This window comes from Bubalus bubalis, chromosome 16, assembly GCF_019923935.1.
Source record: "Bubalus bubalis isolate 160015118507 breed Murrah chromosome 16, NDDB_SH_1, whole genome shotgun sequence".
Taxonomy (NCBI): Eukaryota; Metazoa; Chordata; class Mammalia; order Artiodactyla; family Bovidae; genus Bubalus; species Bubalus bubalis.
In genome coordinates this window covers 28,154,159-28,174,743 of record NC_059172.1, presented here as the reverse complement: position 1 = coordinate 28,174,743, position 20,585 = coordinate 28,154,159, and the positions used below count along the sequence as shown (strand labels likewise).

Genomic DNA, 20,585 nt, shown 5'->3' with positions numbered 1-20,585 from the left:
AGGAGGTTGGGTTATTAGTTATATATAGATTTTTTTAAATAAAGAGTTTTAATTGAGGTCATTCATTATTTTCTGAGAACATTTAAGTAGAAGGGAATGCACTATAGGCCTGATTGCTAACCCTTTCCTTCCAGGTTTACTCTTTTCACACTGAAATTCCAAGCCCTAAAGAAACTCCCTTGCCAAGGAGACTTAAAGGCCAAGGGTTTAAAGGTCCACAGAAATTAGTCATCTTCCAAGGGTATTCCAGCTCCTCTAATAACCAGCTCCACTACTTCTCATTGGCTATGCATTTGTAACTGGAATTAGATCACAGAATACCTGAAGAGATGATGGCTTTGTTAAATATATATCCTGTATATATCCTGTATATAGGTATCCTTTGTTAAATATATATATATATCCTGTAGAATATGTGTCAGAATTGATTCTGAGGATGCTTGCCAAGGAAAAAACAATGTAATATTAAGGATGCTAGACAAGGAGAAAATAAAGTAATATTAAACCTGGCTGAATTTATTGATACATGTGCACTTACCAGAGATTCTAAAGTCAATGTATCAGCATCCAGGTATTATGCATCTCAGAGTGGTTCTGTTTGTGTATCTGAAACCTTGGCTCAATAGTTCAGTTCAGTTCAGTCACTCAGTTGTGTCCAACTCTTTGTGACCCAATGAACTGCAGCACACCAGGCCTCCCTGTCCATCACCAACTTCCAGAGTTTACCCAAACTCATGTCCATTGAGTCGGTGATGCCATTCAACCATCTCATCCCCTGTCGTCCCCTTCTCCTCCTGCCCTCAATCCTTCCCAGCATCAGGGTCTTTTCAAATGAGTCAGCTTTTCACATCAGGTGGCCAGAGTATTGGAATTTCAGCTCAATAGTAGCCCATGCTTTATAAAATTGGGACACCAGCAATTTCTTAGTGTAATATGGAAGAAAGAATCCAATGATTTATTGAGAAAAGGTTACTGGAATGCTGTTAATATCACCTGTGATGAGCTAAGCCACTCTATATCATGCTCTATGGGAGGTCTCAGAGGACACTGAAAAGCTCATTGGTGAGGAAAGTGTCAGCATCCTTGAAAAGCACTGTAGTGGCCATCCTTTATGCCTGGATAAAGGATAAAGGTGAGAAGTGCTGCCATTGAAATTTTGGCTCCCTGAGTTCAAAGGCAATGATGAGATTCTGCTAGGAAGAGGCCAAGTAGCAGCACTCACTGCCAGAGGCAACGTAAGCATGGTTTCTGTAATAGATACAAGCCTGGAATAGTAATTAGAATGGTTTAACCCATAGGTTCTCTTGGTAGTGACTCATGGTGTCCCAACTCCAAAACCCACAGGATCTCAGTAAGGCCTATTGTGTTCACTCTTCAATTTCCTGTTTCTCTGTATGATCTTGTGATTTCAATTTCCATTCATTCTAACTTTTAAATTTGTATTTTCAGTTCATCCTTTCCTTTTGAGTAAAAGGAAATTTAAGGAGACCACTCAGAGTTTGACATGTTCCTGGATTTGAGGAAATATAAGGAATGGTATCAAAGCCATACCTGAGAGCCTATAAATAGCAAGGGGCTGTGCTAGAGATGCTCAAGCCCATGGCAGAACAAAATGAGGGAGGCAGTGTTGGAAATGAGCTGCATGTCTTCAGATGTTGGGTCAGTGATACCTGCTTCCTCAGACCAGATATGGATCTTTTGTTACTGCTAGTAAAATTTTATTTTTAAATATATTTATTAAAAAATTTTAGAATATAGTTGCTTTACAATGTTGTGTTAGTTTCTATTGTACAGCAAAGGGAATCAGCTGTATGTATACACATATCCCCACTTTTTTGGATTTCCTTCCCATTTAGGTTACAACAGGGTCTGACTCTTTGTGACCCCATGGACTGTAGTCTGCCAGGCTCTTCTGTCCATGGGGATTCTTCAGTCAAGAATACTGGAGTGGGTTTCCATGCCCTCCTCCAGGGGCTCTTCTTGACCTAGAAATTGAAACTGCATCTCCTGTGTCTCCTGCATTGCAGAATTCTTTTCCGCTGAGCCATCAGGAAAGCTCGGTCTACTACAATAAACTAAAATTCTTAATGACTGAAATAAGAAAGTTCTGTGACTATAAAGGACTGGGAAAATAATGGAGTTTGCCCAGGATTTTATGGGAATGGGAAGAACAGAATCACGGAATGAGTTTAACATGGAGTAGTGAGAAAAAATAAAGTTTGGGTTCAGCTTGGTCAGTAAGCCAGTTCCACCTGTTAGACACTGAATGATTTCAGTTGAAACAGTGTAAGCAGGTCTCTTGTTTCTAAGGGAGACAAAGAAAGGGAAGCTCTGTATTTAACACTTAGTGCCAAGAGGCACATTCAGTCCTTGCCTCAGGTCTCCTATGAAGATTCAGATGTCCTACCTTATGATACCAGTGCAGGTATAGTTCATTTTTTTCCCAACACAGCAAAAATCCAAGTACCTGAAAAAAAACAAAGAAAGAGAAAAAAAACCAAGATGCTATGCAAAACTGAACTCAAAATTCCTTTCACAGTCTGGCATTACATTCACTCTTTGCTACACCTTCCCTTTTCATCATCCAAGAGTTTGCCATGCTGTTCCTCTGCCTAAAAGCTCTCCCTTCCCATGCATGGACCCAACAAACACAGTTCACGTGTTACTTCCTAGCTGTAACTTTCACCAGCAATCCAGAGAGAATTTATTATCTTCTCTGGGATTTTATAACAATCAATACACTTATATCCTTCCTGAGTTTCTACCAATTTTCTTTTCCGTGTGATGGAGCTTATTCCTGGTGTTAGGTAGAGACACTAGTAAGAGAACAGAGGTCATGGGCCAGCCCTTCCAAGGGTCATTTAAAAGTTCTTTTTTGGGACTTTATTGGTGGTTCAGTGGTTAAGAATCTGCCTTGTGATGCAAGGGTTTGATCTCTGGCTGGGGAACTAAGATCTCACATGCAGAGGAGCAACTTAGCCCATACGCCACAACTAGAGAGTCCATACACATCAGTGAAAGACCTTGAACTATGCAACCAAGACCCAAAGACAGACAAATAAACAAATAGTTTTGTTTTTTTTTTTAAAAAGCTCTTTTTTGAGGAACCAGTGCCATTGTTACAACTGTTAAGCACTGCTGTTAACATTGGTATTAGTCAATAAATCTTAATTAGGTTTGAATCTAATTAATTAGATTTGAATCTAATTAATCCAAACCTTAATTAGGTTTGAATCTAATTAATCCAAACCTTAATTAGGTTTGAATCTATGTAATCACCAAGTCAGTGTGAAGACACAGACTGAAAACTGGAGTCTTCCAATTCTTAGGTTATTAAGGAGAGTTTGAATGCATAAGGCACTCACCTTTTTATCAAAATAATTTTGTGGATATGATTTTATTTGTACTTTGGTGGTGGTTTAGTTGTTAAGTTGTGCACAACTCTTGTGACCCCATGGGCTATAGCCACCAGTATCCTCTATCCACGGGATGTTCCAAGCAAGAATACTGGAGTGGGTTGCCATTTCCTTCTCCAGGGGATGTTTCTAACCCAGGGATCAAATCTGGGTCTCCTGCATTGCAGGCTGATTCTTTACTGACTGAGTCACCAGGCCATTTATTTGTACATTACCAAGCCCTATAAAATATCATTAAATATTATGATAATTCTCATTAGAACCAAGACATTGAGGCTTAGAAGAGTTATGTGACTTGGTCAAGGTTACAAAATAACTTAAAGCAGAAACAGAATCTAGGTCTCCTCTGTTGTTGCCACTGTATCCAAAAACAGGTAGGGTAGAGGAGAAGCCTATTAAAAAACACATGGCTTATTGGACAGTGGAAGTCCATCTTGGCTTTATTTTGATCATGTATGAGAGTAGTACAATTCAATGGCCAGATTCTTGCCCCAAATACATCATTCATCTGCATTTTTCTCATTAAATAGAAAAATTTCTTTTTTTTTTCCATAGCAAACATCTCAGAATAATATATCCTTTTTTTAAAATTTTATTTTATTTTTAAACTTTACATAATTGCATTGGTTTTGCCAAATATCGAAATGAATCTGCCACAGGTATACATGTGTTCCCCATCCTGAACCCTCCTCCCTCCTCCCTCCCCATTCCATCCCTCTGGGTCGTCCCAGTGCACCAGCCCCAAGCATCCAGCATCGTGCATCGAACCTGGACTGGCAACTCGTTTCATACATGATATTTTACATGTTTCAATGCCATTCTCCCAAATCTTCCCACCCTCTCCCTCTCCCACAGAGTCCATAAGACTGTTCTATACATCAGTGTCTCTTTTGCTGTCTCGTACACAGGGTTATTGTTACCATCTTTCTAAATTCCATATATATGCGTTAGTATACTGTATTAGTGTTTTTCTTTCTGGCTTACTTCACTCTGTATAATAGGCTCCAGTTTCATCCACCTCATTAGAACTGATTCAAATGTATTCTTTTTAATGGCTGAGTAATACTCCATTGTGTATATGTACCATAGCTTTTAAATAGAAAAATTTCTAACTAATTTCTATCTACAGACACCCTTCACACAATGACTTTCAAAATGATAATCCTAATTAGAATCTGATTTATACCAAGTATCTTAATCTACTTTTCAGGCCTTACAAAATCCATCACAAGTCTATTGTTTTAACCATATTCCCCATTTTTATTCACTATCCCCTACATGCTAACAGTACTGATTCTTCTCTCTTATCTAGTCACACTCCATATATCTCTGTCTTACTGACTTTGTCGTGATGTTGCCATGGTCTGGACTTTCTTCTGCACTCCCATAAACACGTGTCTAAATCCAACATCCTTTCAAGATCCCACTCCTCTGCCACCTCCTCCAAGAAGTTTCACTTAATCCTCTTGACTGAAAGTTACCTCTTCCTTCTCAGAACCCAGGCTGAACTTTATTTAGGCCTTCTAATGACAATTATAATGCTCTGTCTGTGTTGGTTATTTTTGTCTAGGACTTACTTCCCTACTAGATTCTAAACTCATTGAATTAAGGACTATTGTAACTTTATTTCTCATACCTCTGTCTTTGAAGTGCCCTGAATAAAAACAGAAACTGCATGTCTTTGATCTCTGTAACCTCAGTACTTATGGCTCATACAATAATCAATATATTTTGCTGAAAGAAAAGTTAATGCAAATGTCAACTGATTTGGGAGTTGGGTTTTTTAGTATCAGACAAGAAATCAGTGGGGACAAGAAATTATGAAATCAGAGAAAGATATATATGTCCTATGTGTAAGTGCATACCGAAAAACTCCAGTAACCTAAATGTTTGTCTGCCATAAATGTTCCACTTCTACAGATTCCGCTACTGCTTGCCCTCAGTTTCTCATACTACATGACGCTACTATGTCTGGTGTGAATTTCTCACACTACAGATATTACTATGTCAGGAAACAGGCAGGGTCTCTACTGTGTAAAGATACTTGCTAAAATAAATGTACTTTGCACCTGGACTAGGGGACTAGCACTTGCACAGTATAACAGGCGTAACACACTAGATAATTTGTAAGGCCCAGAAAGACTGATTCTCAGGAGATGCGCTATGAAATGAATAGTTAAATGTGTAAAAGTACTGTCATATGAAGGTGTGAGCATCTAAAATGACAATACTGAGTGAACCAGAAAATAAGCCATGAAACAGAGGAAGAGAAAAAGGATGTCCTGCCTCCTTTTCAAAGAGTCAAAGAAGAAAGACATACCTTTTAACAGCACAAGCCTTTCCCCCTGCAATCTATCCCTCCTTCCTAATATTCAAGGGGCTGATATAAACCCAAACTATGCTAAGAGTGATCTGAGGGCTCCCAGCACCAATTGGGAACCATACCACAGATAAGAGCACCTCATGAGGCTACTCAAGAAGCGGCTGGGAGAAATAGGAAACATTACTCACCACCAGGATTGTTGTGTAGGCAGCCAGGATCCCAATGACACTCAGCAAGACAAGGGACCAAAAGAACCAAATTCTTGCACCTAGGAAAACAACCCTGCAAAAATATGTTTCAATTCCTAAAATACATAAATTAGTAGCATCTGTGTCAAGGATATACCTTATACCTCATATAAGAAAACAGGGGCTGAAAAGAAAAGCAATTTGGGGATAGATACCCTTTGGGGATATTTATTTGAGAAGTTTTAACTTTGTTCTACAGACAATTATGTACTTTAACAGGGTTCTGTGTGAGTTGTATGGCTTTTAAAAGCTATTTAAGATACTATTAGAATTAGAATACTATTTAGAATACTCAAAAACTTTGTACTCAGTAAAAAAAATATGGAAATTCTGGAATGTCAAAAGAGGAAAAATCATCTGTAAGTTCACCGCTTTCACATAGCTAATACTTTCCATTTTGGCAGATTTTTTATCCATATAAATATATGTTTTCTTACCTAACAGCAAGCCACTATATTAATGTCTATATTCTGTGTAAGAGCTCTGGATCCTTTAAAAACATCTCTGGTCTTTTTTGTGTCTAAAGTAGTTTATGAGATAAAACTGCTAATAAATTGATTTCTTAAACAAAGTTATAATTGCACAAGCCTCTTAGATAGCATCACCCATCAGAGGGGCAGACAGAAGAAACAAGAAGAACTATAATTCTGCAGCCTTTGGAATGGAAACCACAATCACAAAACAACAAGAAAAAATTGAAACAGCAGAGGATTATTTCCCAGGTGAAGAACAAGATAAAACTCCAGAAAAACAACTAAGTGAAGTGGAGAGAGGCAAGGATTAAAAGAGTTGAGAATACTAACAGTGAAGGTGATCCAGGATATAGAAAAAGAATGGAGGCAAGGATTGAAAAGATGTAAGAACTGTTTAATAAAGACCAAGAAGAACTAAAGAACACACACACATAGATGAACAATAGCTGAAATGAAAAATACACTAGAAAGAATCAATAACAAAATAAGTGAGGCAAAAGAATGGATAAGTGATCTGGAAGACACAGTGGTGGAAATCACTGTTGCGGAACAGAAGAGAAAAGAATGAAAAGAAATGAAGACAGTCTAAGAGACCTCTGAGACAACATTAAATGCATCAACATTCACATGATAGGGGTCCCAGAAGGAGGAGACAGAAAGGACTTGAAAAATTATTTGAAGTGATAATAGTTGAAAACTTCCCTAACATGGGAAAGGAAACAGTCACTAAAGTCCAGGAAATGCAGAAACCCAGGCAGGATAAACCCAAGGATGAGCATGACAAGACACATAGTAATCAAATTCACAAAAATTAAAGACAAAGAAAAAATATCAAAAGCAACAAGGCAAAAGCAACCAATTACATACAAGGGAATCCCCAGAATGTTATTAGTTGACAGCTCAGCAGAAACTCTGCAGGCCAGAAGGGAATGGCACAATAAATTCAAAGTGATGAAAGGGAAGAACCTACAAACAAGAATACTCTACACAGCAAGGCTCTCATTCAGAATCGATGGAGAAATCAAAAGTTTTATAGTCAAGCAAAAGCTAAGAGAATTCAGCACCACGAGACAACCTTATACATATACAGACAACTGTATCAAAACCTCATGGAAACAGCACAACCCAAAACTAATTAGATGTGTGCATGTGTACACACACACACACACACAAAAGGAATCCAAACACAACACTATAAACTTAGTCATCAAACCATAAGAAAATAGAACAAAAGAGGAAGGAAAGAAAAAATACCTAGAAAAACAAATCCAAAACAATTAAGAAAATGGCAGTAGAAGCATACATATCAATAATTAACTTAAATATAAATGTATTAAATACTCCAATCAAGAGACATACACTAGCCAAATGGATACATAAAAGACCCATATACATGCTGTCTATGAGAAACCCACTTCATATCTAGGAACACATTCAGACTGAAAGTGAGGGGATATAAAAAATATTCCATGCAAATGGAAATCAAAAGAAAATTGGAGTAGCAATACTCACATTAGGCAAAATAGACTTTAACATAAAGACTGTTACAACGGACAAAGAAGAACACTACACAGTGATCAAGGGATCAATCCAAGATGAAGCTCTTATAACAACTGTAATTATATATACACCCAACATAGGAGCACGCCAATATATAAGACAAATATTAATGGCCACAAACAGGCAAATCAATAGTAACACAATAATTGTGGAGGATGTTAACACCCTGGTTATATCAATGGACAGATCATCCAGACAGAAGATCAATAAGCAAACACAAGCCTTATGTAACATATTAGACCAGATACACTTAGTTGATATTTATAAAGTGTGTGCTTTTGTATTCAAGTCTTTGTGAGCCCATGGACTGTAATCCACTAGGCTCCTCTGTCCATGGAATTTTCTAGGCAAGAATACTGGAGTGAGTTGCCATTTCCTACTCTAGGGGATCTTCCCACCCAGGGATTGAACCTATGTCTCTTGCTTTGGCAGGCAGATTCTTTACCACTGTGCCACCTGAGAAGCTGATATTTATAAAGCATTCCATCCAGAAGCAGCAGAACACAAATTCTTCTCAAATACACATGGAACATTCTCCATGACTGACCACATGCTGGGCCACAAAGCAAGACTTGGTAAATTTAAGAAAACTGAAATCATATAAAGCATCCTTTCCAAGCACAATTCTATGAGATGAAAAGTAAACTACATGAAAAAAGTATAAAAAACAAAAACACTTAGAGGCTAAACAGTATACTACTAAACAGCCAATGGAGCACTGAAGAAATTAAAGAAGTAAAAAAAAAAAAAAAAAAAACCTAGAGACAAATGACAATGAAAACATAATGACCCGGAACCTATGAGATGCAGCAAAATCTATTCTACCAGGAAAGTGTATATCAATACAATCTTACCTCAGGAAGCAAGAAAAATCACAAATAAACAACCTAACCTTGTACAAAAAATAACTAAAGAGCAAGAAAACCTGAAATTAGTAAAAGGAAAGAAATCATAAAGAACAGAATAGAAATAAATGAAATAGAAACAAACAAACAAAAAAACAATAGCAAAGATCAATGAAACTAGAAGCTGGTTCCTTGAAAAGATAAACAAAATTATAAACATTTGGCTAGACTCATCAAGAAAAATGGGAGAGGACTCAAATCATTCACATTAGAAATGAAAAATAAGAGGTTACAACAGACACCACAGGAATACACAGGATCATAAGAGACTACTATAAGCAATTATACATCCCCCAAATGGACAACTTGGAAGAAATGGACAAATTCTTAGAAAGGTACAACCTTCCAAGACTGAAACAGGAAGAGATAGAAAATATGAACAGACCAGTCATACCTACTGACATGGAAAGTGTGATCAAAGGTCTTTCAAGAAAAAAAGTCTAGGACCAAATGGCTTCATGGGAAAATTCCATCAAAGGTTTAGAGAAGAGTTAACATCTATCCTCATGAAACTATTCCAAAGAAATTTCAGAAGCAGGAATACTCCCAAACTTTTTCTATGAGGCCACCAACACCCTGGTAAAAAAAACAGACAAAGATATCATGGAAAAGAAAATTATAGGTCAATAACTGTGATGAATATAGATGCAAAAATCCTCAACAATATTCTAGCAAACTGAAACCAACAACAGATTAAAAGGATCATACATCATTATCAAGTGGCATTTATCCCAGGGATGCAAGGATTCTTCAATATATACAAATCTATCAGTGTGATACACCACATCAACAAGTTAAAGAGTAAAAACCATAAGATCATCTCAATAGATGCAGAAAAGCTTTTGAAAAAAATTCAGTAGCCATATACGATAAAAACTCTCCAGGAAGTGGGCATAGGTGGAATATACCTCAATATAATAAAGGCTATGTATGACAAACCTACAGTTAACATCATATTCAACAATGAAAAGGTGAAAGCATTTCCTCTAAGATCAGGAACAAGACAAGAATGTCCACTCTCACCAATTTTAGTCAACATAATTTTGAAAGTCTTAGCCATGGCATTCAGAGAAGATAAAGAAATAAAATGAATTCAACCTGAAAAAGAAGTAAAACTGTTACTGCATATGACAAGATACTATAAGTAGAATATCCTAAAGATGCTACCACAAAGCTACTAGAGCTCATTAATGAATTTGGTACAGTTTCAGGATTCAAAATTAACTCTATTACATTCCTATACATTAACAACAAAAAATCAGAAAGAGAAATTTAAGAAACAAATCCATTTACCATCACATCAAAAAGAATAAAATATGTAGGAATAAATCTACCTAAGGAGGCAAAAGACCTGAACTCTGAAAACCATAAGTCACTGATGAACGAAATTGAAGATGGAAAGATGTACCATGTTCTTGGATGGGTAGAATCAATATTGTCAAAATGAGTATACCATCCAAGGCAATCTATAGATTCAATACAGTCCATATGAAAACACGAATGCCATTTTTCACAGAACTAGAACAAACAAAAAAAACATTAAAACATGTATGGAAACACAAAAGACCCTGAGTAACCAAACCAAACATTGGAAATAAAAATGGAGCTGGAGGAATCAGGCTCCCTGACTTCATGCTGTATCACAAAGTTACAGTAATCAAAATAGTACTGGCACAAAGTATGGTACTGTCACATAGACAGAAATATAGATCAATAGGACAGGATGGAAAAAACAGAAGTAAACTCAAATGTGGTAAGTCATGTCTGACTCTTTTTGTGACCCTATAGACTGTAGCCAGCCAGGTTCCTCTGTCCATGGGATCCTCCAGGCAAGAATACTGGATTGGGTTGCTGTGTCCTCCTCCACAGGATCTTCCCAATCCAGGGACTGAACCTACGTCTCTTAGGTCTCCTGCATTGACGGACAAGTTCTTTATCACTAGTATCACCTGGGAAACCCAAAACTCTGAACACCTATGATCAACTGATGTATGAAGAAATAGGCAAGAATACACAAAGCAGAAAATACAGTCTCCTCGATAAATGGTTCTGGGAAAACTGGACAGCTACTTTTAAAAGGATTAAATTAGAACATTCTTTAACATCATACACAAAAATAAAATAACAATGGGTTAAAACTCTAAATGTAAGAATAGTGAAAGTGAAAGTGAAGTCACTCAGTTGTGTCTGACTCTTTGTGACCCCATGGACTGTAGCCCACCAGGCTCCTCAGTCCATGGAATTTTCCAGGCAAGAGTACTGGAGTGGGTTGCCATTTCCTTCTCCAGGGGATCTTCCCAGCCCAGGGATTGAACCCAGGTCTCCCACACTGCAGGCAGACGCTTTACCGTCTGAGCCACCAGGGAAGCCCCAAACATAAGAATAGATATTATAAAATTATTAGAGGAAAACATAGGAAGAGCACTCTTTCACGTAAATTGCAGCAATACCTTTTTGATACATCTCCTAGAGTAACGGGAAAAAATAAATAAATGGGACCTACTTAAACTCAAAAGCATCTGCATAACAAAGGAAACTATTAACAAAACGAAAAGACAACACACGGAAAGGGAGAAAATATTTGTAAATTATGTGACTGACAAGGGATTAATCTCCAAAATATACAAACAACTCATGCATCTCAACTGCAAACAAGCAATGGAATATAAAAAATTGGGCAGAAAACCTAAATAGACATTTCTCCAAAGAAAACACAGAGATGGCCAAGAAACACATGAAAAGATGTTCAACACTGCTATTTATTAGAGAAATTAAAGTTAAAATTACAATGAGGTATCACCTCATGCCAATCAGAATGGCCCTTATAAAAAAGTCTACTATTTACAATAGCCAAGACAAGAAAACAACCTTAGTGTCCACTGATGACTTAATAAAAATGTGGTATATACATACAGGAGAGTATCATTCAACTATATAAAAAATGAAAAATGCCATTTATGACAACAAGGATGGACCCTGACAGCATTATGCTAAGTAAAATCAGTCAGAGAAAGAGATAAATACCATATGACTTCATTTATACATGAAAAATGAAAACCAACCAACCAAACTCATAGACACAGAGAACAGATTGGTGATTACCAGAGAGGGGTGAGAGGTGGACAAATGGGTGAAAATGGATAAAAAGGTATAAACTTCTAGTTATAGAATAAACATGTCCTGGGGATGAAATGCATACAACATGGTGATTATAGTTAATAATACTGTATTGTATATTTGGAAGTTGTTAAGAGAATATTTCTTAAAAATTCTCATCACACACACAAATTGAAACTATGTGTGATGTAGAATTTTAACCAGACTTACTGCAGTGATCATTCCATAATATATAGAAATAGCAAATCATTATGCTATAATATATACCTAAAAGAAATGTAATATTGTGTTTCAACTACATCTCAATATAAAGTTCTCTAAAACTAGGTAAAATTTTATAAAGAAGTGAAACATTTCTTATTTCCAATATTGTGGAGAACTTTAGAATTGATCCATAAATAAAGAATGCATATAAATGAGAAAACTAAATCCCACAAGATAAAGGAAGAAAACCAAAAAGAAAATAAATTACTAAAGAAATCAGTTTCAATACCTGGTAAATAATTAAATTAAATAAAAATAAATTTCATCTATAAATTAAAAAAATGAATCAAAATTAGAATAGTCAATGCTGTCAATGGAAGATGAAAATAGAAAGCCAAAACCTTTATTGTGAATGGAAACTACTACCTTTTGAGAAATACTTTAGTAACAGGAATAATGAATTTTACTAGTGTTTTATTCTTCTTGACTGAATAATGCCACTTGTGGGAATCTCCTGTAAGACTCTAAGTCAGAATACAAAGATTTCTCTACACTCATATTCTATAAAAACTAATAATGCTTAACAATAAAAAATAAGTAAGTGCACTACCTCCTTACCAGTTGGCTCAGTGGGTAAAGAATCTGCCTGCAATGCAGGAGATGCAAGAGACATGGGTTGGGAAGTTCCCCTGGAGAATTTCTTCCTCCAGGGGTCTTCAGTATTCTTGCCTGGAGAATCCCATGGACAGAGGCGCCTGGTGGGCCACAGTCTGTGGGGTCGCCTAGAGTTGGACACAACTGAAGCGACTGAGTGCGGAAGAGCACTACAGTACCTTCACGTCAGGAAAGACTCTAAAACCATTTAAAGTGATTTTCATTGAGTTTTAATAATTTGTCAAAATGTGTACAACTATTTTAAATGGGGGAAAAAAATAAAAATTACATATATGGTACAAGCATAATAATATAAAAAGAAGCATAGGAAAAAAGACTGAGAAGTACACCAAGTGATTGCCACTGAAGAATAAGATAATATTTTCTACTTTTCTGCATTTCTTAATATTTAAAACAACATATTTTACTTATATAAAGAAAAAAGTAAACTGTATTGCATTTTTAAAGCATCATACTAAAAGATACCACTTTTGCCCTCAAATACCAAGTAATGGTACAATATATCAGTCAGGCCAGAGAAATTGGAAGAGCTAGGAATAGTTCAGAGCAGGAATCTGGCTCGAAAAGATGATGAGATGGGACACTGTTTCTGTCTCCAGAGTCTTAGAAAGCCCAGTAAGGAAAGAAGGAAGAAACAGAGGCTGGAGGTGAGGCAGAGACATCAGGGTTCATGGACAGAGATCATGAAGACCAACCAGTGTAGGTATCAGTAACCCAGACAGAGAAGCTGAAGAACAAGGTATCAGGGAGTCATCTGAATAGAAGGACTGGGGGCACGGGAAGCACAGAGAAAGCGTCTCGCTGAGCAGATTTGGTCTAAGTGTGAGAGGGAGCACAGGTGGAAGGGAAGTATAGTAGCTGAGGGTGCTGAGTAACCATACCCCTCCCCAGAGTTGTGCCTCCCATCCACTAGCTGTAGAACACCCAATTTTTTCCCACTCTCCCTCTTATGTCACCAGATCTTTTCAGCCTGAAGTAGCATCCATGTGGCTATTAGACCAAAGAACCCTTGCTGCTGCTAAGCTGCTTCAGTCGTGTCCGACTCTGCGCGACCCCATAGACGGCAGCCCACCAGGCTCTGCCATCCCTGGGATTTTCCAGGCAAGAACACTGGAGTGGGTTGCCATTTCCTTCTCCAATGCATGAAAGTGAAAAGTGAAAGTGAAGTCGCTCAGTCATGTACGACTCTTTGCGACCCCATGGACTCCAGTCTACCAGGTTCCTCCATCCATGGGATTTTCCAGGCAAGAGTACTGGAGTAAGTTGCCATTGCCTTACTCAAATGAAAAATTAAAAAAAGCGAAACTCACCAGTCAAAGCCATTGTATTCATTTGAAGTCTCCACCCATGCAAACAGCAAAATTGTAGACAAGAGAAATGACATAATCAGCCATGGGTAAAATATTCGCTCTCTCTGGGAAGAGAAAGAAGGAAGTCTCATTTAGCTCCATTTAGCCACTGTATCTCAGCAACATCTGCTTATACTCCCCAGAGGTCTACATAGTTACACTGCAGCATTACACTCCCCAGGCTGGAGAGAACACTGTATTCTTTTACCCCTATGGAATTTTGTAAAAGCCTATTTATAACATTACCCTGAACTGGAATCATTTTCGTATAGATTTGTATCTGATGTTATCTGTTTCTTTTTTGAGTAAAAGGAACTTCTGTTACCCTTCTATATATTGCCAGTGTCTATCACAATGTCTCAACAACCATCTGTTGAATTTATCCACCTCTTCAAGTATCAAATGTTTGTTCATTAGTTGAGTAACACATTCATTCACAAATTCACTTAGTCATTTATCTACCCACATTTTTGGGAAGGGAGGAATTTAGGGAATAAACAAGCTCCTTTTTTTTTTTTTCCCCAGTATCCATTTTATATGAATACAATGTTAGGGATTTCACAAATGATTTTCATTTGTTTTATTACTCAATATAGTCATATAAGTTAGGTATTGTTAACCTCATTTTGCAGAAGAAAGAACTAAAGCTCAGAGAGGTAAGGTCACATAGCTAAGCGGTGGCAGGGGCACTGTCCAGATATGTGAGCCCAAAGTCAAGATGGAGAGTATTTTTATGGAGAAGGTGAACAAACTGATTCTTGAAGACAACGCCATGAACTGAAACCGTATCAAATTCAGCCAAGCCAGAGTTGTCAAGCCCTGGGAACATTACTGTACCATATGAAAGAGAAATTTTGCCTCCTTGGGATACTGCATCCAAACTATTAAAAATTTATAGAATCTCTGCCTTATATAAATTATGTGGCTATTGTGAAGACTAAGGATAAGAAATAAAATGGGAAACATAGAAAGAATACCCCAAAAAGGTGAGAGACACTACAAGCATTAAGGCACTTAACCACTGCTTCCAGCATGTAGGAAGATGAAGAGAGCAGGTTTTGATTCAGGTTTATATGCACTCTCTACATAAAACATGTGTGACCTTTTAAAAACATGTATCAGATAAAGTCACTCCCCTGCTTACAACTCTCCCAGAACTTCCTACTATATCAGAATAATCATTCAAACTGCCTGCCATGGCCCAAAGGTCCTACATGATTAAGCCTTGCCCACTCCTGACCTCATCCCACTCTATAAACTAATGTCATTACTGAACTCGTCATGATGTTTTTTTTTTGTTTTGTTTCTAAAACATGACCAAATCTGTTCCCAGTTCAAGAGCTTTGCATTTTCTGGTTCCTCGGCCTGAAATATTTTTGCCCCCAGACATATACATGGGTGGTCCCAACATCTTCACTTGAGACTGCTCATGTGACATTGTTTCAAAGTAGTCTTCTCTAACCATGTTTCCATCTACCTAACACATTTTCCTATGCATTGTCTTCAAAGCTCTTATCTCCAGCTGAAACCACCTTTCTTCTTTACTGTTTACTACCTAACTCATCCCTGTGACATGCAGGAGAGCCAGAGGCCTTCGTGGTCTTATTCACTATGGCACACATTCAATAAATGATGAATAAATCCATTTCCTTATTTTGATTTTCACTGTTGCCACTCATTTGAAAATGTTAAAGGCCTCCACACTGTTCCAGGATAAAGTTCGGTTTAGTTTGACATAAAGTTACTACACAATCTGGTTAAAATATTCTCCAACCAGATCACTTACCATTTATCACCTAATATGTGTAAATTCAACAATGGAAGTTCATTTTTCACTGAACACACTACTGTTCTCCTTGGTGTCTTAAAATCTTTAGGGACTCTTAACTCCCTACATGGCAGAAATAAAATTCTTAAAACCACAGTCTGTCCCGCCTCTGTCTCTAGCTTCATTTCCCGTCACTTCTCCATCCACATCTTCTGCTCTACCTAAAATATACTTTATTCTAAGTGCTTTGACTCCTCCTCTGATACCACTTCTTTTCCCATCTTCTTTTCTTTACCTATCCAATTCTGATCACCTTTCACCTTATAAATAGCTATTTTTGACCCATTACACATGATGCATGGCTGTCTGCATAGGCAGACGGACACAGACACACACACAATTATAGCACTTCTTTCAAGGCCCACATTCCCCATATCTAAGAAAATATGGCCCATCTCCTTCCCATAGCTCTGTACCAAAGAACAGCAGCAGAGTGGACGTCTGGGTTTTTTCTTCTGTTGGGCTTCCCACTTGCAGCTGTAGCAGCCATTAAGGAAAGTCATATAGCATTCATAGTTGAAGTGGCGTTTAACCCATGAATTATTTTCTCTTCTTCCTGTCTCCTCATTCCCAGCCTCAGTCCTGTTAATGTCATCCATGGTTCACCCTTTTGCTGGAATGGTAAATAAAATAGTCAGGATCCAGAAGCTCCCTCAAATGTCTCCTACCCCACAATTCTACAGAAAAGTCTCCCACATTGCAGGCAGATTCTTTAACAGCTGAGCCACAAGGGAAGCCCAAGAATACGGGAGTGGTGCGAGTTGGACTGGGAAGAAAGCTGAGCGCCGAAGAATTGATGCTTTTGAACTGTGGTGTTGGAGAAGACTCTTGAGAGTCCCTTGGACTGCAAGGAGATCCAACCAGTCCATTCTGAAGGAGATCAGCCCTGGGATTTCTTTGGAAGGAATGATGCTGAAGCTGAAACTCCAGTACTTTGGCCACCTCATGCGAAGACTTGACTCATTGGAAAAGACTCTGATGCTGGAAGGGATTGGGGGCAGGAGGAGAAGGGGACGACAGAGGATGAGATGGCTGGATGGCATCACTGACTCGATGGACATGAGTCTCAGTGAACTCCGGGAGTTGGTGATGGACAGGGAGGCCTGGCATCCTGCGATTCATGGGGTCGTGAAGAGTCGGACACAACTGAGCGACTGAACTGAAGTGTGCTATTGGTAAACAAAAGTTTATAGGTCATCAGAAATGTTAAGAACAAATCCTAAGAATATATTCTGACACTTGCCTTTCTCAGGGCCTCCTTTACATCTCTGTTCCTCAGACTGTCGATGAGGGGGTTCAACATGGGGATCACCACTGTGTAGAACAGAGACAGCACTTTGTTCTGCTCAGTTGAGTAGCTGGATTTGGGCATCACATAAATGAAGGTAATGGTTCCATAGAAGAGAGCGACTGAACTGAACTGAACTGAACTGAGCCTATCCCTTCTCCAGGGGATCTTCCTGACCCAGGAATAGAACCAGGATCTCCTGCATTGCAGGAGGATTCTTTACCAACTGAGCTATCAGGGAAGCCCCAACAATGGATAGATCTTTCAAAAGTTTATAATCTAGGGAGATGCACTGGATTTGGTGTAGAAGAGTAGAGCTTCACCCTCTCTTTCCCATGAATTAGCTTAGTATTTATTGCAAATGTTACACTATTCAATGTTTAATTTTCTTATCTCTAAAATGGTACCATATTCTCTGCCCTAGCCAACTAACAGATGCTGAAAATATCAAATTAGATAATAGATATGAATGTGTTTTTATAACTGTGGTATGCTCGTGAAGTAGCTTGAGAATTTAGAGGCATGGGTTAAGTATATGAAAAAATACAATCCTTGACTAATGAGTTAGACATACAAATGCCTTTCCCTTGCCATTCTCACTTCACATATGGCATTTTTAACAGTTAGCCTCAATCAAAAATGATGGAATATTCAGAACAGCAGTTGCTAAAATTAGACAAGTTTATTTTTGCTTTTACCAACAAAAATTTGCCCCTAAAAAGGTAGAAACAAATTATGTGGCATGCTACTTCCCAATGTCATTAGAACCTAGACATCTTCCAGTTTGTTCTTCCATTACAGCACATGGCTCCTTCTCAGGGTACAAAATGGATGTTCAAGCTATATCTATCACTCCAAATTCCAAGTATCAGGAAAGAAGAAGGAACAAAGAAGGGTGCTCCTCCTTATTTTAGGGACTTTAAAAAAACTGTATGAAACATTTCACTAACAGGGTTTTCTTACTAGTAAAAAAGGAAAACAGATATTGAAAGATATCTAGCTGTCACTCCTGCATTTCCTCATACCTCTGTGATAGAATAACATTTTCAGATAAAGGGACTTCTAGAGAATGTGTGGAATTAGGGGAGTAAAAGAAAAAATTAAATCAAATGACAAAAATTCTTAAAGACTTGATCCCAGACAATAGTCTTTGCCCCTGGAAATTTTCTGTTGTGCCTTTTGTGTGTGTGTGTGTGTGAAAGACAATCTAATGTTGTAGTTAAGAACACAAAGTCTGGACTTCTAATTCAAGATGGCTGAGTAGAAAGATGTGCAATCATCTCCTCTTGTGAGAGCTCCAAAATTGCAACTAGCTGTTGAACAATCATGGACAGGAGATGCTGGAACCCACCAAAAAAAAAAAAAAAAAAAAAGATACCCCATGTCCAAAGACAAAGAAGAAGCTTCATTGAAGTGGTAGGAGGGGTGCAATTATGATAAAATAAAATCCTATATCCGCCAGGTGGGTGACCCATAAACTGGAGAACAATAATCCCAAAGAGCTTCACTATTGTGAAGGTTCCAAACCCCATGTCAGGCTTCCTAGTCTGGGGATCCAACAAAGGGACTGGGAATACCTAGGGAAACTGGCCTTGAAGTCAGTGGGATTTAATTATAGGACTACCACAGGAATGTGGGCAACAGAGACTCCAATCATGGATTGCACAACAAAATCTTCCATAGGAGACTGAACCAAAACTACCTAATAGTGTTGGAGAGCCTCCTGTGGGGGCGTGGGTTGGCAAGAGCTCACCAGAGGGATGGGGGCACTAGTAGCAGCAGGATGGGAAGGTCTGCCTCAGTGTAAACCCTCTTGGAGTTCACTATTAACCCTACCATAGAGCCCATAGACTCTAGGGCTAGGTCTCCTCAGGACAAACAACTACCAGGGAGGGAGTGTAACCCCAGCCTCAGCAGATAATTGGATTACGGCTTTTCTGAGCAAGGCTCTGCCCACCAGAGCAAGACCCAGTTTTTCCCATTTCCAGTCCCTCCCATCAGTCTTATACAAGTGACTTAGTCTCATCCATCAGAGAGTAGATAGAAGAAACAAGAAGGACAGTCCTCTAGCAGCTAAAACAAAAACCATATTACAGAAAGTTAATCATGATGAAAAAGCAGACAGTTATGTCCCAGATGAAAGGGCAAGATAAAACCCCTAAATTAAGTGGAAATAGGCAAGCTTCCAGAAAAAGAATCCAGAATTATGATAGTGAAGATAATCCAGGATCTTGGAAAATAATGGAGAAGATGCAACAAATGTGTTTATCAAAGACCTACAAGAACTAAAGAACAAACAAACAGAGATGAATAATACACTAGACTAGGAATCAATAGTAGAATAACAGAGGCAGAAAAATGGATAAATGACCTGGATGACAGAATGGTGGAAATCGTTGCCACAGAGTAGAATATAGAAAAAACAATGAAAAGAAATGAAGACAGCCTAAGAGACCTCTGGAATAACATTAAATGCATAAGCATTCATATTATAGGGGTCCCAGGAGGCGAGAGAGAGAGAGAGAGAGAGAGAGAGAGAGAGAGAGACAGAAAGGACCTGAGAAAATATCCGAAGAGGTAATAGCTAAAAACTTCTCTAACATGGGAAGGGAAATAGTCAACCAAGTTCAGGAAGCACAGAGAGTCCTAGGCAGGATAAACCCAAGTAGCAATACATCAAGACACATAGTAATCTGACAAAAATTAAAGACAGAGATAAAATATTAAAAGCAACAAGGGAAAAATAACAAATAACATACAAGGGAACTCCCATCAGACTATCAGCTGATTTCTCAACAGAAACTCTACAAGCCAGAAGGGAATGACATGATACATTTAAAGTGATGAAAGGGAAGAACCTACAACTAAGAATATTCTACCCAGCAAGACTCTCATTCAGATTTGATGGAGAAATCAAAAGCTTTCCAGACAAGCAAAAGCTAATAGAATTCAGCACCATCAAACTGGCTTTACAACAAATGCTAAAGGAACTTCTCTAGGCAGGAAACACAAGAAAAGGAAAAGACGTACAGAAAATAAACTCAAAACAATTAATAAAATGGTAGTAGGATCATGAAAGTGAAAGTGAAGTTGCTCAATCATGTCCAACTCTTTGTGACCCCATGGACTGTAGCCCCCCAGTCTCCTCTGTCCATGGGATTTTCCAGGCAAGAATACTGGAGTGGGTTGCCATGTATCA

General features: G+C 38.1%; 1 protein-coding gene across 1 annotated transcript in view; it reads right to left on the bottom strand.

The window, feature by feature from the left end:
* Positions 1-16,705, bottom strand: part of GDPD4 (glycerophosphodiester phosphodiesterase domain containing 4) — a 105,387-nt gene extending 88,682 nt beyond the window's left edge. The window contains exons 1-4 of the mRNA XM_044929331.2: positions 16,515-16,705; positions 14,232-14,335; positions 5,928-6,021; positions 2,408-2,467 (exon numbers count right to left, since the gene is read on the bottom strand). Coding sequence (XP_044785266.1) covers positions 2,408-2,467; positions 5,928-6,021; positions 14,232-14,335; positions 16,515-16,697 — 441 coding nt within the window. The 5' untranslated portion in view covers positions 16,698-16,705. The remainder of the gene's footprint in view (positions 1-2,407; positions 2,468-5,927; positions 6,022-14,231; positions 14,336-16,514) is intronic.
* Positions 16,706-20,585: the final 3,880 nt, after the last annotated feature.